This window comes from Cetorhinus maximus, chromosome 24, assembly GCF_964194155.1.
Source record: "Cetorhinus maximus chromosome 24, sCetMax3.hap1.1, whole genome shotgun sequence".
Classification (NCBI taxonomy): domain Eukaryota; kingdom Metazoa; phylum Chordata; class Chondrichthyes; order Lamniformes; family Cetorhinidae; genus Cetorhinus; species Cetorhinus maximus.
In genome coordinates, this window is record NC_135902.1 from 49,005,909 (window position 1) to 49,028,276 (window position 22,368).

A 22,368-nucleotide genomic window follows, 5' to 3' on the forward strand; every position below is an offset into this window, starting at 1 on the left:
CACCAGGGATAGATGTTGGGGTGAGGTGGTGGGTGGCGGGGGGGTCGAGTTGTTGGGGCAGTGATCAGAAACCGGACCCCTGACTTTTGTCTCCGCCTCCCCAGTTGAATGGGAAGCCCAGACTGCTCATAGCGGCCCTACTATTGCTGCGGGTAATGCACCACCTCTTAAAGCTGGGATCTTCCTGTGCGAGTGGTGAGCTCAATCTGCTAGTTTCACTCTGCGTGTAGGCGGAATGGGAGAGATGGGCCATCATCGCGAATGGGTAAAAGGCTGTTTCCCCACAGGGAAGGTAGCAGCTTGGGTCAGGGAAGTGCTTGATGGAATTTACATACAAGAAACTGTCCAAGTCAAGATGATGGGATTTCATCTCAAGGGAATAAGGCAGAAAAGTAGAGTTGAGGGTAGAAGATCAGCCACAATCACCACCACCTTCTCAAGAGCAGTTTAGGGATGGGCAACAAAAGTTGGTATTGCCAGTGATGCCCACGTCCCATGAAAGAATAAAAAATAAATGATCTTATTGAATGACAGAGCATGCCCAAGGGGGCGTATGGTCCGCTCCTCAGTGACCCAATACAAAAGCAAAATAGTGCAGATGCTGGAAATCTAAAATAAAATCAGAAAATGCTGGAAATACTCAGGAGGTCCAGCCGAGAAAAGAGAGAAACAGGGTTAACGTTTCAGGTCCTTGACCTTCAGAAAAGGCCATCGTTATTTTATTCGCTGGCATTTAGTTCAATCGTATCTTTCATTTTCCATCTTTGCGTAGATTCCATAAGTTATTTTACCGATCTGAGGAGAATTTTACAATGCCAGTTTACTATTGGTCGATGAATGTGATCGCAGTATCTCATAGTTATGAGGCCCTAACTGAGTTATGGACTTCATCCAACTCCATGACCAATTAGCTGTTATCACCTCTTGACCTATACTAAGAAAGTCTTACATTTACCACCACCTCGGGATGTCACAAAGCACTTTACAGCCAATGAAGTACTTTTTGAAGTATAGTTATCATTGTAATGTAGGAAAAGTTAGCAGCCAATTTGCGCACAGCAAGATCCCACAAACCGCAACGTGACAATGATCAGATAATCTGTTTTAGTGATGTTATTTGAGAGATAGTTATTGGTCAGGAGAATGAGATAATGAAGTATATTTAAGCAATGACCCTGTTGTGGAAACCAGGAACCGTGAGGCGTTAATTTTCCCCCTTTTGACTCTAAAAGAGCAAAAACTTGTATTCAGATAGCACCATTAACATCGTAAATTACTTCGCAAGAGGAATTAATCCCCTCCCTGCCCCCCCCCGACTGTGGTTGACAGGGCCCTGTGGTTGAAGTAGAAGATCAGCTGTGATCTCATTGAATGGTGGAGTGGCCTCCACCTGCTCCTATTTCTTATGATCACCAAGCAAAAATTTTACACCGGGCCACATGAGGAGACACTGGGACAAGTGAGCTAAAGCTCGGTTAAAGAGCTGGGTTTTAAGGAGTGTCTTAAAGGAGGATAGGGAGAGGTAGGGAGGTGGAGAGGTGTAGGGAGGGATTTCCAGAGCTTGGGGCCTGGGCAGCTGAAGGCACAGCCACTAATGGTGCAGCAATTAAAATCAGGGACGTTCCAGAGGCCGGAATTAGAGGACCGCAGCGATCTAGGGGGGGGCACACTGAATACCATCAGACTAATAGGGCAGAATCTTAGGGCCCCAACAAGGCAGGGGCGGGGTTGTAAAATGCGGCAAGCCTTTAAAAGTCCATTGACTTCGGTGGGACCGTAAAATCCCACTCTCATCAAATTCCATCCATAATGTTTTCCTTCAGCCTTCAGCTGCCTAGGCCCCAAGCTCTGAAATTCCCTCCTGACACCTCTCGCTCTCTCTCTCTCTCACTTGCCCCCTTTAAGACAATTCTTAAAACCTACCTCTTTGACCAAGTCTTTGGTCATCTGACCTAATGGGCTGGGTTTTACAGGGTGGGAGGGGGGCTGGCAGTGGTGGAGGAGGGGTAACGTACTGCTCGTCCCCTCTGGAAGAAAAGTTGTTTGTAAATGGCTGAGTTTAAAAAAGGCCGCGCCCCACAGCAATAATACGCTGCAAGTGGCCTTAACAAATCCTCAGTGGAAGGAAGTCCCACTCTCAAGAGCTGCCGTCCAACTGATTGGACCCTAGAGAGAGGGACAAAGTTGGTGGGGGAGGGGTGGGTTTTGAAGGCCAGATAGGCAGGTACCAACATTGGTGAAAAAAGGCCTTCCCACTTGCCCACCTTCCACTGCCCAGTGTGCTATGGCAGTAGCGGTGGATTGAGGGCCTTAATTGCCACTTAATTGGGTAGATGAGGGCCTCAATAGGTCAAAGGGCGGGCAGGCTAGTGGGCACCTTACCAACCCCCTGTATTATGGAGACCTAGTTGGGAGTGGGGGGGAAGGTAGTGGGCTACCCACCCAACATACCTTACGTGCCCCCCTGCCAAAAACACACCTGGCGGGCAGACCATAAGATCCAGCCCAATCAATATCTCTTTACATGGCTCACTGTCATACTTTGTTTTATTACACTCCTGTGAAGTGCCTTGCAATGTTTTATTACATTAATGGCGCTATATCAATCTAGGTTGTTGTTGTATCTGTATAGACATGCTGCTGCATTCACAGTCAGAACCGGACAATTCTTTAATCTCAAGCCCTTTCAGAGATTCCCAGTCCTGCCATTCCGGTGCCGAACATTGGAATCTCCATTTCGCTAGGGAGTTTCTGAGACCTTTTGACTCTGAGCAGCAGATAATTGCCGAGTCTTAGCGGGGGCGAAGGTTGCTATGGGCAACGAGAACAGAAGAGGCTGCCAGGGTTTCACAACGTGTATTGTGCACTTGCTTCAAGTAGCAGTATCTGAACATTCTGAGAGTCGGCTAGGCAACTGATTGTGACTAAAACAAGACATCTGTCGACACGAGGCATTGAGTGAGAGCTTGGCCACAGCTAAATAAAATTCCCTTAATTCTCTCTCTCTCTCTCAGTGAAAACAAAGTTTAAAGGCAAAATAATGAGAGCTGCAAACTACAAGGTTTTAGCTTCTCTTTGAGGTACTGAGGCGGCTGATTTGCTTTGATCTCGGAGATGATTAATATTCCAGCCGCATGGTTATCACAATCTGTTTACAGAAGCTCAACATTAATTATAATTTTAATTGGATTTTTTTTTTTGCACTACCAGGTTTAGATTTAATCATTGAAACTGCTGCCTCTCAGCTAAATCATTGTTTAATTAAAACAAAACTTGTTTCTTTTTGAGATATAATTTCTCACAGAATCAGGGTTTCCTCTTGTGTTGTCACTTCCTGACCCCGCCTGACAAGTCAGAGTTGAGTAGATAGACTAGCCAGGCTCTCAGGGCAATATCCATTTGGAGTAGGCATTGATGGGCCTCTCACTCTAACTTCTTATGGGAAGTACTCAGCCCTAACCCACCAGGTGGTCTCTCCCTCCTGCTGCTTCATAACTCATGCTCCACCCCACTCCGCACGTCCCTGCCTCAGCCCTTCTTTGGAAATATATCGCCGTTCCTTCACTGTCGCTGGGTCAAAATCCTGGAACTCCCTCCCTAACTGCGCTGTGGGTGTACCTACACTGCATGGACTGCAGCAGTTCAAGAAGGCAGCTCACCACCACCTTCTCAAGGGCAATTAGGGATTGGACAGTCAATGCGGACCAAGCCAATGATGCCCACATCCTGTGAATGAACTTAAAGAATTAATTTTTTTAAAAGTGATTTTACTCACTTTTGCTCTTTTTGTTGCCCTCTTGCCCTGTGGGTGTTGATTCTTTGCCAGAATTCAGGGTCCATTGGCTACAGGAACCCACGCACAACTTACCCACGGGACCTCTCTTGACAGTCAGTCAGCAGTTTGATCATTAGGGACTTCATTACTGAGGTCAGTCGCCTGACATGCACTTTCCATCAGTGGTCCCTGAATAATAATTAGACACGACAATGATGACTGATGCTCCTGCCCCCATCCCTCACCCCAGCCCTGTGACCAAAAGGTCAGTAGCTGCCTTGGAGGATTAGAGCAAGGGTTGAGACAGGACATCCAGTCAGTACCTACACTGAGACTCGTTCACTCATCACCCACTGTGCTCATTGAACTAAATTGGGTCCAGCAGCTCAGAATACTTATGCTTGTGTTTAAATTCCCTCCATCGCCTTGCCCCTCCCTATCTTTGTAATCTCCACCTGCCCTACATCTTCTGGAATATCTGCGTTCCTCTAATTCGGGCATCTTGCACATCCCCACTTTTATTCACTTCACCACTGGCAGCTGTGCCTTCAACTACCTGGGCCCTAAGCTTTGGAATTCCCTCCCTTAACCCCTCTGTAATAACTTGATGGAGCAACAGATTTGGTGAAGAAAAGGCTAAACTTTATTTAGGAGACATGCAGAGGTGCTTGCATGCTAGATGTGATCTCTTCGTCGGAAGCCCCGCCCACAGGATTACCCACGCAATAAGCTTATTGGTTGATGCCTCCGTAATTGCATCACATGATGAGTGATTGACAGGAGGTAGGGACAATACACATAGTTATTACACCCTCCTAATGTCTCCTCCTTTGGTTTAGGGTCAATCTTTAACCTGATAACACTGCTGTGAAGCACTTTGGATGTGGTCCTATGTTAAAGGTGCTGCATAAATGCAAGTTGTTGTTGTACCCACCAGCTATAGTGGGATCTAAAGATAGCTTTTAGCATCATGTGAACATTGGCTTTACTAAAGTGTTGTGTTTAGACAATATCGTCATTTCTGACCTGTGTCACCCACTTCCTCACATCCTTTTCATTAAGCAAACCCTCCAAATCTGAGCTACATTTTGCAGCAAGACGTCCAATGCCCAACTAAGAAATTAGTTTGTGATGATCTGCTGCCATTCTGTCATTTCACAATTCTGGGAAGCAGAAATTTTGCACAAAGCTCTGGTTTTTCTTCAACTCTTTTATTAAAAGGTAACGCTGATACCTTGAAAACAGAAAAACAGACTTTTGAAAATCTGAAGAGTTTATTTTCCGATCAGTGACGAGTGATCCTGCTGGTCAGACATCCTGACTTGGATTAAATGAATGAGAAATTGGGCACTGTGTTTCCATGATACTCTGAGAGTGAAGCTTTATGCTGGGAGTGCTTGGTTGGGATCATCCTCTCCCTTATTCTGTTCTCAATTCTGCCAGTGCTTTGATATGCAGGGGCTCTCTCAGTTTATGACAAACGTACATATGAAGAGGAAGGTGGTGGTGTAGTGGTAATGACGCTGGACTAGTAATCCAGAGGCCCAGGCAAATTCTATGGGGACACGGGTTCAAAATTCAATAAATAAATCTGGAATTGAAAAGTTAGTCTCAGATCATGATCATGAAACTATCATCAGTTGTTGTAAAAACCCATCCAGTTCACTAATGTCCTTTAGGAAAGGAAATCTGCTGTCCTTACCCGGTCTGGCCTACATGTGACTCCAGACCCACAGCAACGTGATTGACTCTTAACTGCCCTCTGAAATGGCCAAGCAAGCCATTCAGTTCAAGGGCAATTAGGGATGGGCAATAAATGCTGGACTTGCCAACGAATAAGAAAAAATGTGCAGTAAATTCTGTGTAATGATATCAATGCAGTATAGTTTACTAATTAAGTCTGTTCATTTTTCTCTTTTTGTTTCCATTCAGATTCTTCCTGTTCATTAGTGTCTTGTGACTGTCTATCTGCTGGATCTGTCAGAAGAATGTGACATATTTCACTTCCCATATCTCTGTCTCTGCCCCGTCCTTAAGTCTCTCTGTCCCCATTCCTTATCATTATCCTCAATCACCATCGCTATTTCTGTCCTTTTCTCTGTCCCTATCCCTATTCTTGCCTCTGTCTCTGTCCCTGTTTTTGTTGCCCTCCCTCTCCATCCTCTTGTTCCTATAGAGTTTAGTTCTCATTTACTATAATCCCGCTGAGGTGTTTCCACAATAAACTGGGAAAGAAATGCATGTGGGAAATCAGAAATACTTCAAGCTGCAGAATCCTAATTGTAGTTTTTAAGTTTCTGACAGAATTGAGGCTTCTGCATGTTGGTTGTGGATTGGATTCCCAGGGAGCCACAGGTTATTAGTTTTTATGCTGTGATATTTGTGTAAAGTTAATAGAAACAATTCTTATATTAAAGTTAAAAGCGAAAAACAGCGGATGTTGGAAATCCAAAACAAAAATAAAAATACCTGGAAAAACTCAGCAGGTCTGGCAGCATCTGCGGAGAGGAACACAGATAACGTTTCGAGTCCGTATGACTCTTCAACAGAACTAAGTAAAAATAGAAGAGAAGTGAAATATAAGCTGGTTTAAGGGAGGGTGGGACAAGTAGAGCTGGATAGAGGGCCAGTGATAGGTGGAGATAGCCTATCTCCACCTATCACTGGCCCTCTATCCAGCTCTACTTATCCCTCCACCTATCAATGGCCCTCTATCCAGCTCCACTTGTTCCCCCCCTCCTTAAACCAGCTTATATTTCACCTCTCTTCTATTTTTACTTAGTTCTGCTGAAGAGTCATACGGACTCGAAATCCTCTCCGCAGATGCTGCCAGACCTGCTTATATTAAAGTTGGTTGGGGTGGGGATACTATTTGTATTTAAAAAAAAACTATCTTTACTCATAGCAAAATGTACCCATGGAAATTAGGAGGAAGTTGGGAAATCAAACAGAATCCTTTGTCAATTGGAGGGTAGCAGAAATGTAGAATTAGTTAACAGGGAAACCCATTGACACAGACAATCTGCAGGAGTCCATGGGACAACTTGATGTGTTTTTGGAACAAGGGAAGGAATTGAGGAATGTAGACAGATTGGTCAGATTGAGATCCTAGAAAATGGGGACCATTTTCCATAACTTGGGAGCCTCCTCTCAATGAAGACAGATATAGACAACGAAATTCATCATCCCCTCCAGTGTGCCAGCTCAACCTTTTGACTGACTGAGGGAAAGAGTATTTGAGGACCAGGATCTCAAATCCTGAGACTAAGGTCATGCTTTACCAGGCAGCAGTGATTCCCTATATGCTTCGGAGACTTGGATAACCTACAATAGGCCCCTCAAAATACTACCACCAGAGCACCTTCGTAAGATCCTTCAAATCCAGTGGCAAAAAAGGTGATCCAATAGCAGTGTCCTCTCCACAAGTCAACATGACCAGCATTGAGGCTAATCACTCAAAACCAGCTCCGCTGGGCAGGTCATGTTCGTATCCCCGACAATGGACTCCTGAAGCAACTGTTCTACTTGGAACTCAGTCACAGTAGGAGATGCCCAGGAGGACAGCGGAAAAGCTTTGGGGATGTCCCCAAAGCATCCCTGAAGAGGTCAAACATCCCCATTGACTCACGGGAGACCCTAGCTGGTGACTGATCAAAATGGGGAAGGCTCATTCGGGAAGGCAGTGAACACGTCGAGAGACTTCATCGGGAACACACAGAAATGAAGTCGAGGCATTGGAGGGAGCGCACTAACCTCCAGACACCTCATCTGCCCAACCTTTCAAACATCACCTGCCCCACATGTGGCAAAGTTGGCAGATTGTGCATCAGAGTTCTCAGCCATCTCAGGACCCATCGAACCAGAGTAGAAGCAAGTCATCCTCGAGGGGATGAGATCAGTCAAAAGGGGACTTCTTAGAAACAGTGGGTTTTTCCCATTCCTTGGGCTCAGATAGTTAAACCTTTTCCCAAGCAGTTGCTGTTTAATTGATTCCTTTTTGAGTAGAATGATGCTGCTGTACAGCTTTTGTGTTCTGACTGTTTAGCTGTGAAACTATAATGTTGAATGTTATAAAGTGAAAGACTTGAAGACTGTGCTGAATTACTGGATAAGCTCACTATGAGTTTCTGGTGTTCGTTTAAACAGTGTTAGGGAAAGGAAATGATCTGTTCCTCTATTTCCCGGCAACAGCATCAATCACTCCCTGATCAGGTATAATAGTGGGCAGCTCTACACTGCAAGAGGATGTGACCTTTCCATTTGTCTCACTCAATATTATTAAAGATCATCAATTATTCATGAAACCTGTGCTAATAACAGGAAAAGCAGCTATGTGACTTTGTTCTGGAGATGTGGGCATTGCTGGCAAGGCTGGCATTTATTGCCCAGCTCCCTCCAGCTATTCTGGGAAGGGGCTGGTGAGCCTCTCCTTGAATTGTGGCAGTCCTTTGAGGCGCTGGTGCTTCCATGGCGATAGGTAGGACTGCAGGCCTATCAGAAAGAATCAGATAGGCAAAAGGTAAATGCTGCAGATGCTGGAAGCCTGAAATAAAAACAGAAAATGCTGGAAATACTCAGCAGGTCTGGCAACATCTGTGGAGAGAGAAACAGAGTTAACACTTCAGGTCAATGCCCTTTCATCAGATCTGGGAAATGGATTTTAAGGAGAAGTGGGAGGAAAGGACAAAAGGGAAATTCTGTGATAGGGTGGATGGCAAAAAGGTTGATGGTGCAAGGTAAAAGGAGATGGTAATGGGACAAGTAAAGAAACAAAAGATGGGTCTCGAGTATTTGTAAATAGGAAAAACAGAATCATTACCACAGATGCTATCCAAAGAAAATGGGGACAGAGGTTCTGATCTGAAATTGTCGAGTCTGGAAAGCTGTAAAGTGTCTCACTGAAAGATGAGGTGCTGCTGGAGTTTACCTTGAGTTTCGTTGCAACAGTGCAGGAGGCCGAGGATAGAGAGGTCAGTGTGAGACCAAGGTGGAGAATTAAAATGACATGCAGCAGGGAGCTCAGGGTCACAGCTGCAGACAGAGCAGAGGTTTTCTGCAAAGCGTTCACCCAGTCTGCATTTGGTTTCCCCAGTCTAGAGCAGATTGCATCATGAGCAGCAAATACAATATACTAAATTGAAAAAGTACAAGTAAATTGCTGTTTCACTTGGAAGGAGTGTTTAGAAGGGCCTTGGACAATGAGAGGGGAGGAGGTAAAAGGGCCAGTGTTGCATCTTCTGAGCTTGCATGGAAAAGTGCTGTGGGAAGGGAGTGAGTGTAGGAGGTGATTGAGGAGTGGATCAGGCTGTCCTGGAAGGAATGGCCCCTGTGGATCATAGAGTCTACAATGTAGAAACAGGCCCAATGGTCTCTGTTGGTATTTATACTCCTGGTGAGCCTCCTCTGACTTTTCCTTATCTAACCCTATCAGCATATCCTTCAATTTCTCTAGCTTCCCAATAAATGTTAGTCACCCTTGTGGTCATGGGTTTCGCATTTGGACCACAAAGAGCTGAGTTGCTGTTTGTGCAGGTCAGGATATGGGGTTGTAAACACAGACATCGACAGATCAGCATAATCAACCGCTTTGAACACCAGCCCTTTTATCTCCTCCCCACTCATTGTCCAAGGCCCCAAGCACTCCTTCCAAGTGAAACAGCAATTTACTTGTACTTCTTCATACAAGCCCACAGCTGATACCACACTGATACATGCCTACAACTGTGTTCCCTGGCTTTCTGAGTGAGGTGAAATTGCCTGATTATTGCAGTGGAAATCTGCTTCTGTATTTGAACTGTGTTGAGGTTTACAATGAGCAGAGAGAGAAGGCATTCATTCCATCCGTCTCGCTTGGATTCAAATAAAAATTCAAGAGATGAAAATAAATAAGGTCATGATCAAGAAAAGGCCATTCTGCACATCAAAGCTCTTTCCTGATTGAGGTTCTCTACTGTCAAACTGTGCGGCCCGGAGTGCAGCCAGCATCTAGCCAGCTGCCTTCAGGAAAACCAGGTCAGTAAGTGGCCTAACCAACAGTCATTAAAGATCTTTTACAGGCAGCAAGCAAACAGGATGTGTAATGTGAAGCTGGGGGAATATCTTGATTCCAGTTTAAAACCAAGGGACAAAGCCAACCACTGATTCTACACCCCCGCCAGCCCCCACCGTCCCCAATTTCCCAACCCAATCGCTGCCTCCTTCCCAAATACCTCTCCCATCGTCTGATCCCTGTCCCAACCCTCACTCCTTCTCCACCTCCTCCCCCCACCCTCCCTCTCCCTTTCGCTACTGCCTCCACCCCCAGTGGACATGAGGGGCAGATAATACGGTGTCTAAGTGAAGACCCACACTGCCCGTTAACACCTTGGCTTGGCATCAGAGGGTTACTGCCACCCCAGTGAGTAAACAACGTGTTGGAGCTGGAAAGGAGATAACATTGTGTCAAATCGAGGCGGGTTGGATATTTGATACAAATTTATAAACAGAAGCCATAGATTTTGAATCAGGACCCTGGAAACTCAAACTGATTTCTCCCCCTATGAATAGCTTCAAGCCACTCCTCCCAGCTTTGCTCAAACATTCCCACATTTCTGTACCTTTTGAAAAAAATATTGGAAATGTCGCCACAGTTTCTCTGTGCAGCATAATTAGTTCATGCATATGCATGAACATGCAAATTGGGAGTTTGCCAACAGACTAAAGGCAGCTGGATTATTTATAATGACATTATTATCCAGCTCCCTCTGACAGACTCTACCACAGCTTACAGCTGGATGTACAGATTTCCTTGGCTCCTAATCAAGCCTTTTCCCAGTCTTTTCTGTCCCTTTTTTAATTAGGAACCACTTCCAATTTTTAAAATAATTGTCAGCTGCTCTGAAACGGCAGTTTAACACCCAGAAATGACTCATTAAGTGGTTTAAAGGCACAAGAGTTAGTCGTTTTCTTTTGGCAAAGGTTTTTCAAATGATTCTGTATCAAGTCTTTTTCCACTGAATTTCTTTTTAAACCTGAATTTAATAAATTTTCCGCAAGGAGGATGCTTTCCAGAAATCTGCCGCTGTTTTACACAATGTCGTGTACAAAGCTTGGGCAGGTTTTGTTTGTAAATCACATTTCAGCTGAAACCTGTTGTAAGTCATCCAATGTAATGGAATGTGCAGTGTGAGCCCAGTAGCGCCTCCCCTGCCCGTGGTAAAAAGTATTTGTTCCCAGTGTCCTTAATCTTACCACTAGGTGGTGCAACAGGTAGCGGAAACATTTGGGGGAAAATTCTCTGGGGATTTTATTCGCACTCCGCTCTAACTTAGACAGAAACAACAGACTTAACGTTGAACTTGGAAGCCTCGAGGAAATTGACTTCTCCACTCTCCATACTTGTGAAAATCTTGTTACAAAATTAGTTCAGAAGCTTGTGTAAAACGCAGATGATACTAGTTTTTGATATGGCAAAAAAATATTGGCCCAGATTTTACTGGAGTGAGGCACGTTACAGCCTGTCCTGTTAGACCTGTTCCTCATGTTTCGGTTTAAAACACTTTTGCCCACAAGGTTAATGGAGATATGAGCTGATAATGGCACATCAATGGCAACAGAGTATGTGGGACCAAATAGTGTATGTCCTTAACCAAAGAGATTAAAGGATTGAGAAATAAACTGAGGGGGGACGGAGAAGGAGAGTGGGTGAATTCAATGTCGAATCAGAAACAAGAAAAGAGAGGGAAAGAAAAATTGGATTGAGAGAGAAAAAAGAAAGGAAAGCATTTTTAAAAATTTCCAACAACAATTCACTACTGGAAGAAATGAGACTCAACGCTTTTAATTGTTCATCTTTCAGGCCAGAGAGGTTGATTGGCAGTCATGTTCATGTTGATAAAAGGATATTTACACTGTTATTTACTGGGCTTAACTTTCTGTGGTGTGTTTAATGAAAAATTCATGTGCAAATGCAGGAATTTCATCATACTTGTGGGGTGGTTGAGCGCAAGATGCAATTTTCATGAAACTAACAACGATTTGTCCAGCAACTTGTGACAATTTGCAATTCACAGGACATCTCTTCCTCATTACAAGTTTTTTGGCTGATTTGCACATCAATAATAGTGAACTTTGGTCACACAGCATTTTTTTTCCAGCAAATTCTGCGTCATCGTACTTTTTCACTTCTTAAAAACATTATTGCTAGTGATTGTGAAGTTTCTTCAAAATGTGGCACTGCTATTATTAATATTTCTTAATTTTAAAAATGCCAGTTGCTTTCCTGCCTGCTAATGCTGGCTCCACATCATTGAACGGGGAGCACTCTGTTAAACCCACATGATCAATTTTCCTCTATATTTCCTCAAGATCAGAGATGGAAATTGTCCATCCACCACACTCTAATTCAAACTGAACAATCAGTATTACAGATGCTCATTGATTTGCTGATGCTTATTACAGACAGGTAAAATTTAAGAAACATTCACAAATATTATCATGCAGGCAAGCAGGAGTGGGTACTGCTTAAATCTGAACTCTATTGTACCCACTACATAGCAAAGTCAAGATATTTTCATTTAAAAAATTATTAATAATTACTTTCCTATTCTTTCTACCAACAGAAAAAGACATATGATTATTACAGAAGAGAGGTAAATCTTGTGGCTATATTTTATGTTTCACTTTATTTTGATTTTGTATGAGATGAATCACCTCTGATTCTAAAAAAAAAATTTAGAATAACACCCCGTTTAAATTACTTTAATTGTACTACTTCATAATTTTTCTGCTCAATTTTCTTTTAAATGCTGGAAATGTATTTCAATATTACAGGTTTTGAAACATCAGCTTCAATTGTTGGTCTGATCAATGTTTGTAGGTTTACAAAAGAAATGCTCAAACATTTACTTCATTCTACACATGGACTGATCTTCATATTTACACGTACTGTGTTTGATCTATTTTTCTCTTTGTGATAGATTCTCTACTATCAACAAGCCCTCGTAAAGTCTAGAGTGAAGTCTTCAGTCTCACTGGGAGGGTAGGTTAAGCAGAACGCACTGCCATGTGTCGCTCAGAAGCAAGGGCATGTTAAAATTATTCTTATTTCAGGACACAAATGCAGGTTAGGATCTTATCCATGTCTGCATGCTGAATTGTAAGTACAAACATGACTGAGGAGATGTTTGAGTGGAGGCGATTGCAGATGCAGATATTCCTCCCCATTTCTCATCAAGATAGCTTCCAATTACTGAACCTGCCAACAACACTGTCCAGCTCCACACTATCCCTTTCACTGATACATTGAAATACATGGAATATGCAGCATGGAAACAGGACATTCAGCCCATTCAGTCCATGACAGCCTCTACCCTCCATGTGAGCAAATAGTTGTAACCATATCTACCCAAGCTGTTCAATATCCCTTTCGTGAATTATTATGATAGAAAAAGGTGAGAAGTTTATATTACATATATGAATACTGCACCTACACAGAGTCAAACACCTCCTTATTGCATTGGGTGGATATAAGATATCATTACATGTACACAGTTGCTAAAATGTTGTAAATGTCAGAGACCAATTTTTATATGGTTTTTACATGTTTAAATTGCCAATGGTGTTGCCCATGGTCAGTTGTGTACGTAAAAAAATGTAATATATATACATAAACTCGCTCCATAGAGCCAACTAGTGGTCAGGACTTGACACTGCAGCATGACAGCTGACATAGCACCATTAAATAGAAAATGTTGACAGTGGTGAAGATTGATGGGTATGTTTGATAAAAATTGTGACAGCAAAGTAAGATTTATGGACAAAGCATGTGTGCTCAACAGAAGCTTTTAATATATTAGTTGTAACTTTCCTGAAGTTGCACACAAGACCAAGTGTAGTCTTTAGTGAAATGGGATATGAGAAGGGAGGAGATAATTGGACCAGGGTTCATAAATGTAATTTAGTCCCCATTTTAATTTCAACATTTTTGTTTTTATACAACATACTTTGATTCTTTTTATAGCTAAATAGCAAAACTGGCTGTAATTTGGTAATTAGAATTAGTTTAGAATATGAGTTTGTCTGCAGTAGTGACTGGGGAGCTGCAAGATGTAAAACTGAGGAGCTACAGCACCACCACTAAAGGGACAGTGTGCTTACAGCGTGACAGTTTACATGGGCGATTATAACAATGAACATAGAAATTTCTAATATGAAATATTGACATGAAAACATGGCAACAAGTGTACACATGTACGATATATAATATAGGTATATTTCATACACATTGACTCTGCAATATCCTTACAGTGTTTATTATATTGCACTGCACATTAATACTATGTTTGTTACTCCTTCCTTCAGGATTGTAAAATACTGTGAGCAGTATTTCACCCATGATCCTATAATGTCAGGATGCCTCCCTAGCAACCCTTGGCTCACTGATGATACAACGTTTTGGGAACTCAACACTCCAATGTAAGTGCTCTGGCTGTGATTCTACCCCTAAGAAACACTGGAAAATGATTATTCCCTTTTCCCTATTGCAGAACAGCAATGTAACATAGTTTCCTGTTAAAAGGATTTAGCTTCCAGTTCAGAGCGGCCTAATTACTGATCAGTTTTCTCTTGCTCTCGGGACGGCTACAGGGTGGACAACCCAACGAAGCTGCGAGTCGAGCGATGGACCTTCAGCTTCACTGAGCTGATGAGGGATCCCAGAGGCCGGCAGAATTTCGAGATCTTCCTCAGGAAGGAATTCAGTGGTACGTGGGGGTGGAGGTTGTAAGGACTGGCTGAGATATAGATAAACTAGTGTGATGCTTCCCTGAGCCTCTGGGGATGAGGGATGGATGCCACATGACAGATATTGTAGTTAATTTATTTGAGGGAGCCTGCCATCGGGGCATTAAATGGGGAAACCCAGAAGGAAAAAAACAGTAAAAACTGTGAGATAAGTGTACTGGTCCGAACTGGTTTTGTATACCTTAAAATGGAACACTAGTAAAACTGGGAAATCAGAGTACTGGTCTGAACTGGTCTTTTATACCTTAAAATGGAACACCAGTAAAACTGGGAAATAAGAGTACTGGTCCAAACTGTTTTTTCCTTCTGGGGAGCTGGGTTGACACTGTGGTAGAGCAAGTAGTGAAGTAGGAGTTGGCTGAATGGCCTTTTTTGTTCTGTACTTTCTCACGTTGTTCAAGGAGGGTCCTGAATTGGACACTGGAATCCTCGTCAACATAGCAGACGAGTACAGAACACAAAAGATACAAAATGAGAAATTATGATTATACGATAGTCACAAATAAATGTAATAAGGAATTCAGGAGAAACTCCTTTACCCTGAGGATGGTTAGGGCAGTTGAAGTGAGTAGTATTGATGCATTTAAGGGGAAGCTAGGTGAGCACATGAGGGAGAAAAGACTTGAAAGTTATGTTGATAGTTAGATGAAGTAGTGAGGATCATGTAGAGCATAAACATTGTCATAGACTAGTTGGGCCGCCAATGGTGGAACGATTAAAATAGGGTAAAAGCAAAATACTGCAGATGCTGGAGATCTGAAATAAAAACAGAAAATGCTGGAAAAACTCAGCAGGTCTGACAGCATCTGTGGAGAGAGAAACAGAGTTAAATTTTTGAGTCCATATGACTCTTCAGAGCAAAATAAGGGATGCTTAAGAGGCCAGAATTGGAGAAGCCCAGAGATTTTGGAAGCTTGTAGGGGTGGAGAAGGTTACAGAGAGAATGAGGGGATGAAAGGATTTGAAAATGAGGATTAGAATTTTAAAAGTGAGATGTTCCTGGGAACCAATGTAGGTCAGTGATCATAGGGTGATGGGTGAACAGAAACTTGGTGTAACTTGGGATATGGACAGCAACGTTTTGGATGAGCTTAAATTTATGGAAGGTGGGAATTCTGGAGGAGCATCTTAGAGGTTGTTGAGAATATGGAACTTGCTGCCACAGGGAATAGTCGGGGTGAATACTGTAGATGTAATTATTGGGAAAACTAGGTTAGCATATGAGGGAGAAGGGAATAGAGGGTTATGCTGGTAGAGTTAATTGACGAAGAATGGAATGAGGCTTGTGATGAGCAGAAATTTCATGCATGGATTATTTGAGTTGAATGGCCTGTTCCTGTACTGTATACTTTACATATTTAAAAATAGCTTAATTTCTTCTAAACTATATCTTGTTATCCCGTGTATGTATCTAAGATGTGATGGTTGGATGAATGTTAAATGATGAGGTTTTACATTTTAGGAGAGAACTTGGCATTCTGGGAAGCTTGTGAAGATTTAAAGTATGGAGAACAATTAAAGGTCAAAGAAAAAGCTGAGGAGATTTACAAGTGAGTTGATATGAAGCATCCTCAAGAACAACCACAACTTGCACTTATATAGCGCCTTTAATGTAGTAAAACATCCCAAGGTGCTTCACAGGAATGTTACCAAACAAAATCTGACACCGGGGCACATAAGGAGATATTAGGGCAAATGACCAAAAGCTTGGTCAAAGAGGAGTATCTTAAAGGAGAAGAGAGGTAGAAGGACAAAGATGTTTAAGAAAGGAAATTCTGAGCTTAGAGCCTAGGCAGCTGAGGGGATAGCCACCAATGGTGGAGCGTAATTTAAGGACTCTCAAGAGGCCAGAATTGGAGGTGCTCAGAGACCTCAGAGGATTCTAAGACAAGAGGAGGTTACAGAGGGAGATTCTCTCTCAGGTTTTCCCTTTGGCAGATAGAGAGATCCCTAAATCCGGGGTCACAGCCCAACTGACACTGGAGTGAAGTGAGGTGCGACTCGCTGGAAAAGGGGGACTCACTTCACTTTGCTCAGGAGTCAAGTTGGACCTTAACACCCAAGTCATACTGAATTACTTTGCTTTAATGCCAAATTTGCAGTGTAAAGGCAGCCAGAGAGACAGGGATACAATGACAGATGGAAAAGGATAAAGAATAGAAATAAAATTAATTTAAATCTTAATTAGTAAGAATGAGGTATAAATGTGGAGGAATCAGTCTCTCAGCTCTGAGTCAGAAGGTTGTGGGTTCAAGTCGCACTCCAGATCTAAGCTGACAGTTCAGTGCAGCACTGAGGGAGTGCTGCACTGTTGGAAGTGCAGACTTTCAAATGAGACATTAAACCTAGACCTTACCTGTCTCCTCAGTTGGATGTAAAAGATCCCACACCACCACTTTGAAGTAAGACAGGGGAATGTGAGAATTTGCTGTGCACAAATTGGCTGCTGCTTTTCTAACATTACAACACTGACTACACTTCAAAAGGCTGTCCTGATACCTTCTAATGTTGTACGGCTATTGGTTGTTCTTGATATAGTAGCTATCATTTCTTGTTAAGCAGGAATCATAAGTTAATTTAGATGCAGCGACCACCAAACTGTTGAACTGAGACCTTGTGGTCAGTTTAGTCGCTTCTGTAATCTTCATTGAAAGAGTTCAGAGAACTTTAAACGGTTGATAACAACAACAGGAACAACAGTTAATTCTGCAGAAGAAACATCTGTGAATGCTTTATTTTGACTTTTTTAATATGTCCTGGCCACAACCTAAACCCATTGATGTAGTTTTCTTTGATTTCAGAACATTCCTAGCACAGGGCGCGAGGCGTTGGATTAACATTGATGGGAGAACCATGGAGATTACTGTGAGTGGGCTGAAACACCCACATCGCTATGTGCTGGATGCTGCACAAACTCACATCTACATGCTGATGAAAAAGGTCCATCATTATTTGTTTTTCTCTTTGCAAGTTTCATAGTATTGTCATTTTGTGACCTCTGAGTACAAGATTTTTGTGGGTGGGTCAGCGTTGTCCATTTTCTCCTCAGTAACACAACTCCTTATCAACGATGGCTAGATGAACAAAGGTACTTCATGGGGTAGCTTCTTGAAGAGCAGGCTGAAACTTGTCCTAACACACACTTCTTGTTTCTCTTGCACAGGATTCGTACCCACGTTTCTTAAGATCCCCCATTTATAAGGAAACAGAGGGTAAGGCTCTCATTCCTGAAGAGACCAAGCAAAAAAGGTCAGTACTGGAATGTTTCCACTCTTAAATTGGCCAGATTAAAAGCGGCACTGAGTTGTGATCTGGAATGTACTGTCTGGGAGGGCAGTGGAAGAGGATCATGAGTAACTTTCAAATGGGAATTGGGAAAAAACTGCAGGGCCAGAGGGAAAGAACGGCACGGTATGGTACTAACTGGGTAGCTCTTTCAAAGGGCTAACACAGGCACAATGGGCTGAATAACCTCTTTCTGTGCTGTATCATTCTATGATTTGCAATGTGATATCCAGAGTCATGCTGTGAGGTGGATTTGTGGTGAAATGGAGAAATGGTAACAGGGAGGAAGAGCTTTGGTCTCTAGCAGCCTGGCACTGGCCAGCTGTAGGGTGGCTCACAAGAAGGCCCCGACTAACCAGACACAACAAGAAAGATGAGCACGTGACTTTGAAATATGAAATAAAATATGCATGGGAACTTCCACCATTCTGAATACAAATGTCTAACATGTAGCTGATGGGAAACTCTGAGAATTGTGACGACAGCTGGTATCAGGAACATTATGTGGAGATCAGATTTGTGTTGTGAACTGTGTATATATATCTAGGGTTCTGTTCCTACAGTGGGACTTATTTCTTTATTCTTTCATGAGATGTGGGATTTGCTGGCAAGGCCAACATTTGTTGCCCATCCCCAATTTCCCTTGAGCTGAGTGACTTGCTAGGCCATTTCAGAGGGCAGTTAAGTGTCAACCACATTGCTGTGGGTCTGGAGTCACATGTAGGCCAGACCAGATAAGGATGGCAGATTTCCTTCCCTAAAGAACATTTAGTGAACCAAATAGGTTTGTACAACAATCAATGGTAGTTGTCATGGCCACCATTACTGAGAGACCAGCTGAGACCAGATTTATTAATTGAGTTCAAATTCCACAAGTTGCTGTGGTGGAATTTGAACCCATATGCCCAGAACATTAACCTGGGGACATGGATTACTATTCCACTGACACTACCTCTAAGCCACCATCTCCCCGAATTGTATTGGATTGGGTTACAGAGAGGCAATCACTTCCTGCTGAGCCTCCATCTCAATAACTGTGAGCAGTTCTGGGCACCACATCCTAGGAAGGATACATTGGCCTTGAAGAGAGTTTCGCATAGATTTACTAAAACAATATCTGGACACTCCAAAAGTTCAAGCTACAAGTTGAGACCAAATAAATGAGGTTATTTGGTTGAGTGATGACATGATCAAAGTTTTCAAGATATTAAGGGGAACAGACAGGCAAGATAGAGAAAATAGTGTGCACTAGTTGGGGAGTTTAGGACTGGGGGCTAAAGTCTAAACATTCGAGCCAGAACTTTAAGGAAAGAAATTAGAAAACATTTCTACAGACATAAGATGATAGAAGGTTGGAATTTTCTTCCAAAATTGACGTAAGATCAATTGTTAATTTTAAATCTAAGATTGATAGATTTTTATTAGCCAAAGGTACAGATGAACATATGAATTAAGAGCAGGAGTAGGCCACTTGGCCCTTCAAGCCTTCTCCACCATTCAATAAGATTGTGACTGATCTGACTGTAACCCCCTGCCTTACCCCAATAACCTTTCACCCCCTTGATTATTAAGGATCTATCTAGCTCCGCCTTGAAAACATTCCAAGACTCTGCTTCCATTGCCTTTTCAGGAAGGGAGTTCCAAAGACTACCCTCTGAGAGAAAAAAATTTGCTCTCATCTCTGTCTTAAATAGGCGACCCCTTATTTTTAAACAGTTCTAGATTTTCCCACAAGAGGAAACATCCTCTCCACATACAGCCTGTCAAGATCTTCAGGATCTTACATGTTTCAATCAAGTCACGCCCCTTACTCTTCTAAACTCCAGCAGATACAAGCCTAGCCTGTCCAATCTTTCCTCATAAGACAACCCAACCATTCCTGATGTTAGTTTAGTAAACCTCCTCTGAACTGCTTCTAATGCATTTACATCCTTCCTTAAATAAGGAGACCAATACTGTATGCAGTACTTAAATGTGGTCTCACCAGTGTCCTGTGCAACTGAAGCATAACCTCCCTACTTTTTTATTCAATTCCCTTTCAATAAATGATAACATTCTATTAACTTTCCTGATTACTTGCTGTACCTGCATACTGGACTTTTGTGATTCATGCACTAGGACACCCAGATCCCTCTGAATCTCAGAGCTCTGCAATCTCTCACCATTTAGATAACCTCTTCTTTTTAATTCTTCCTGCCAAAATGGACAATTCAACATTTTCCCACATTATACACAATTTGTCAGATCTTTGCCCACTCACTTAACCTATCTATGTCCCCTTGTAACCTCCTTATGTCCTGTTCACAACTTACTTTCCTGCCTATCTTTGTATCGTAGGCAAATTTAGCAACCATACCACCACTGAGCTCTGTGGCACACCACTCATTACATCCTGCCCACCAGAAAAAGATCTATTTATGGCAACCCACTATTTCCTGTTAGGTAGCCAATCTTCTATCCATGTCAATACGTTACCCCCTACACCATAAGCATTTATTTTCCACAATTACCTTTTTTGTGGCACCTTTTCAAATACCTTCTGGAAATTTAAGTAGAGTACATCCACAGGTTCCCCTTTATCCACAACACATGTGACTCCTTCAAAAAATTCCAGTAAGTTGGTTAAACATGATTTCCTTTTCACAAAGCCATGTTGACTCTGCCTGATTGCCTTGAATTTTTCTAAGTTCCCTGCCATAATATCTTTAATAATAGCTTCCAACATTTTCCCAATGATAGATGTTAAGCTAACTGGCCTGTAATTTCCTGCTTTCTGTCTCCCTTTTTGAATAAAGGAATTACATTCACTATTTTCCAGTCTCATGGCACCTTCCGGCGATTGTTGTAAAACCCATCTGGTTCACTAATGCCCTTTAGGGAAGGAAATCTGCCACCCTTACCTGGTCTGGCCTACATGTGGCTCCAGATCCACAGCTATGTGGTTGACTCTTAAATGTTCTCTGAAATGGCCTAGCAAGCCACTCAGTTGTATCAAACCACTAAAAATAGGTCAATAAGCAATGAAACCAGACAGACCACCCGGTATTGACCTAGACACCGGACACGACAACAGCAAACTCAGCCCTGTCGACCCTGCAAAGTCCTCCTTACTAAAGTCTGGAGGCTTGTGCCAAAATTGGGACAGCTGTCTCACAGACTATTCAAGCAACAGCCTGACATAGTCATCTTCACAGAATCATATCTTACAGATAATGTCCCAGACACCACCATCACCATCCCTGGGTATGTCCTGTCTCACTGGCGGGACAGACCCAGCAGAGGTGGCGGCACAGTGGTATACAGTCGGGAGGAAATTGCCCTGGGAGTCCTCAACATCCACTCCGGACCCCATGAAGTCTCATGGGATCGGGTCAAACATGGGCAAGGAAGTCTCCTGCTGATTACCACGTACAGCGCCCCCTCAGCTGATGAATCATACTCCTCCATATTGAACACCATTTGGAGGAAGCACTGAGGGTGGCAAAGGCATAGAATGTACTCTGGTTGGGGGACTTCAATGTCCATCACCAAGAGTGGTTTGGTAGCACCACTACTGACCAAGCTGGCTGAGTCCTAAAAGACATAGCTGCTAGACTGGGTCTACGGCAGGTGGTGAGGGAACCAACAAGAGGGAAAAACATACTTGATTTCATCCTCACCAACCTGCCTGCCACAGATGCATCTGTCCATGACAGTATCAGTAGGAGTAACCACCACACAGTCCGAGACGAAGGACTGTCTTCACATTGAGGATACCCTGCATTGTGTTGTTTGGTACAATTACCGTGCTAACTGGGATAGATTTCAAACAGATCTAGCAACTCAAGATTGGGCATCCATGAGGTGTTGTGGACCATCAGCAGCAGCAAAATTGTACTCAGCCACAATCTGTAACCTCATCGCCCAGCATATCCCTCACTCTACCATTGCCACCAAGCCAGGGGATCAACCCTGGTTCAATGAAGAGTGCAGGAGGGCATGCCAGGAGCAGCACCAGGCACACCTAAAAATGAGGTCAACCTGGTTTAGCTGCAACACAGGACTACTTGCATACCAAACAGCATAAACAGCAAGTGATAGACAGAGCTAAGTGATCCCACAACCAACGGATCAGACCAAACTCTGCAGTCCTGCCACATCCAGTCATGAATGGTGGTGGACAATTAAACAACTTACTGGAGGAGGAGGCTCCACAAATATCCTATTCTCAATGATGGGGGAGCCAAGCGCATCAGTGCAAAATATAAGGCTACAATCTTCAGCCAAAAGTACTGAGTGGATGATCCATCTCGGCCCCCTCTAGAGGTCCCCAGCATCACTAATGCCAGTCTTGAGCCAATTCGATTCACTCCACGTGATATCAAGAAATGGCTGAATGCACTGGATACTGCAAAGGCTATGGGCCCTGACAATATTTTGGAAATAGTACTGAAGACTTGTGTTGCAGAACTTGTCACGCCCCTAACCAAGCTGCTTCAGTACAGCTACAATACTGGCATCTACCCAGCAACGTGCTAAAGTGCCCA

The 22,368-nt window shown here is 43.0% G+C and overlaps 1 protein-coding gene across 1 annotated transcript in view; it reads left to right on the forward strand.

Moving 5' to 3' along the window:
* Positions 1-22,368, forward strand: part of rgs9b (regulator of G protein signaling 9b) — a 79,226-nt gene that overhangs the window by 41,153 nt on the left and 15,705 nt on the right. Inside the window, exons 10-16 of the mRNA XM_078571234.1 lie at positions 12,376-12,405; positions 12,733-12,794; positions 14,117-14,230; positions 14,402-14,517; positions 16,020-16,107; positions 17,359-17,497; positions 17,721-17,806. Coding sequence (XP_078427360.1) covers positions 12,376-12,405; positions 12,733-12,794; positions 14,117-14,230; positions 14,402-14,517; positions 16,020-16,107; positions 17,359-17,497; positions 17,721-17,806 — 635 coding nt within the window. The remainder of the gene's footprint in view (positions 1-12,375; positions 12,406-12,732; positions 12,795-14,116; positions 14,231-14,401; positions 14,518-16,019; positions 16,108-17,358; positions 17,498-17,720; positions 17,807-22,368) is intronic.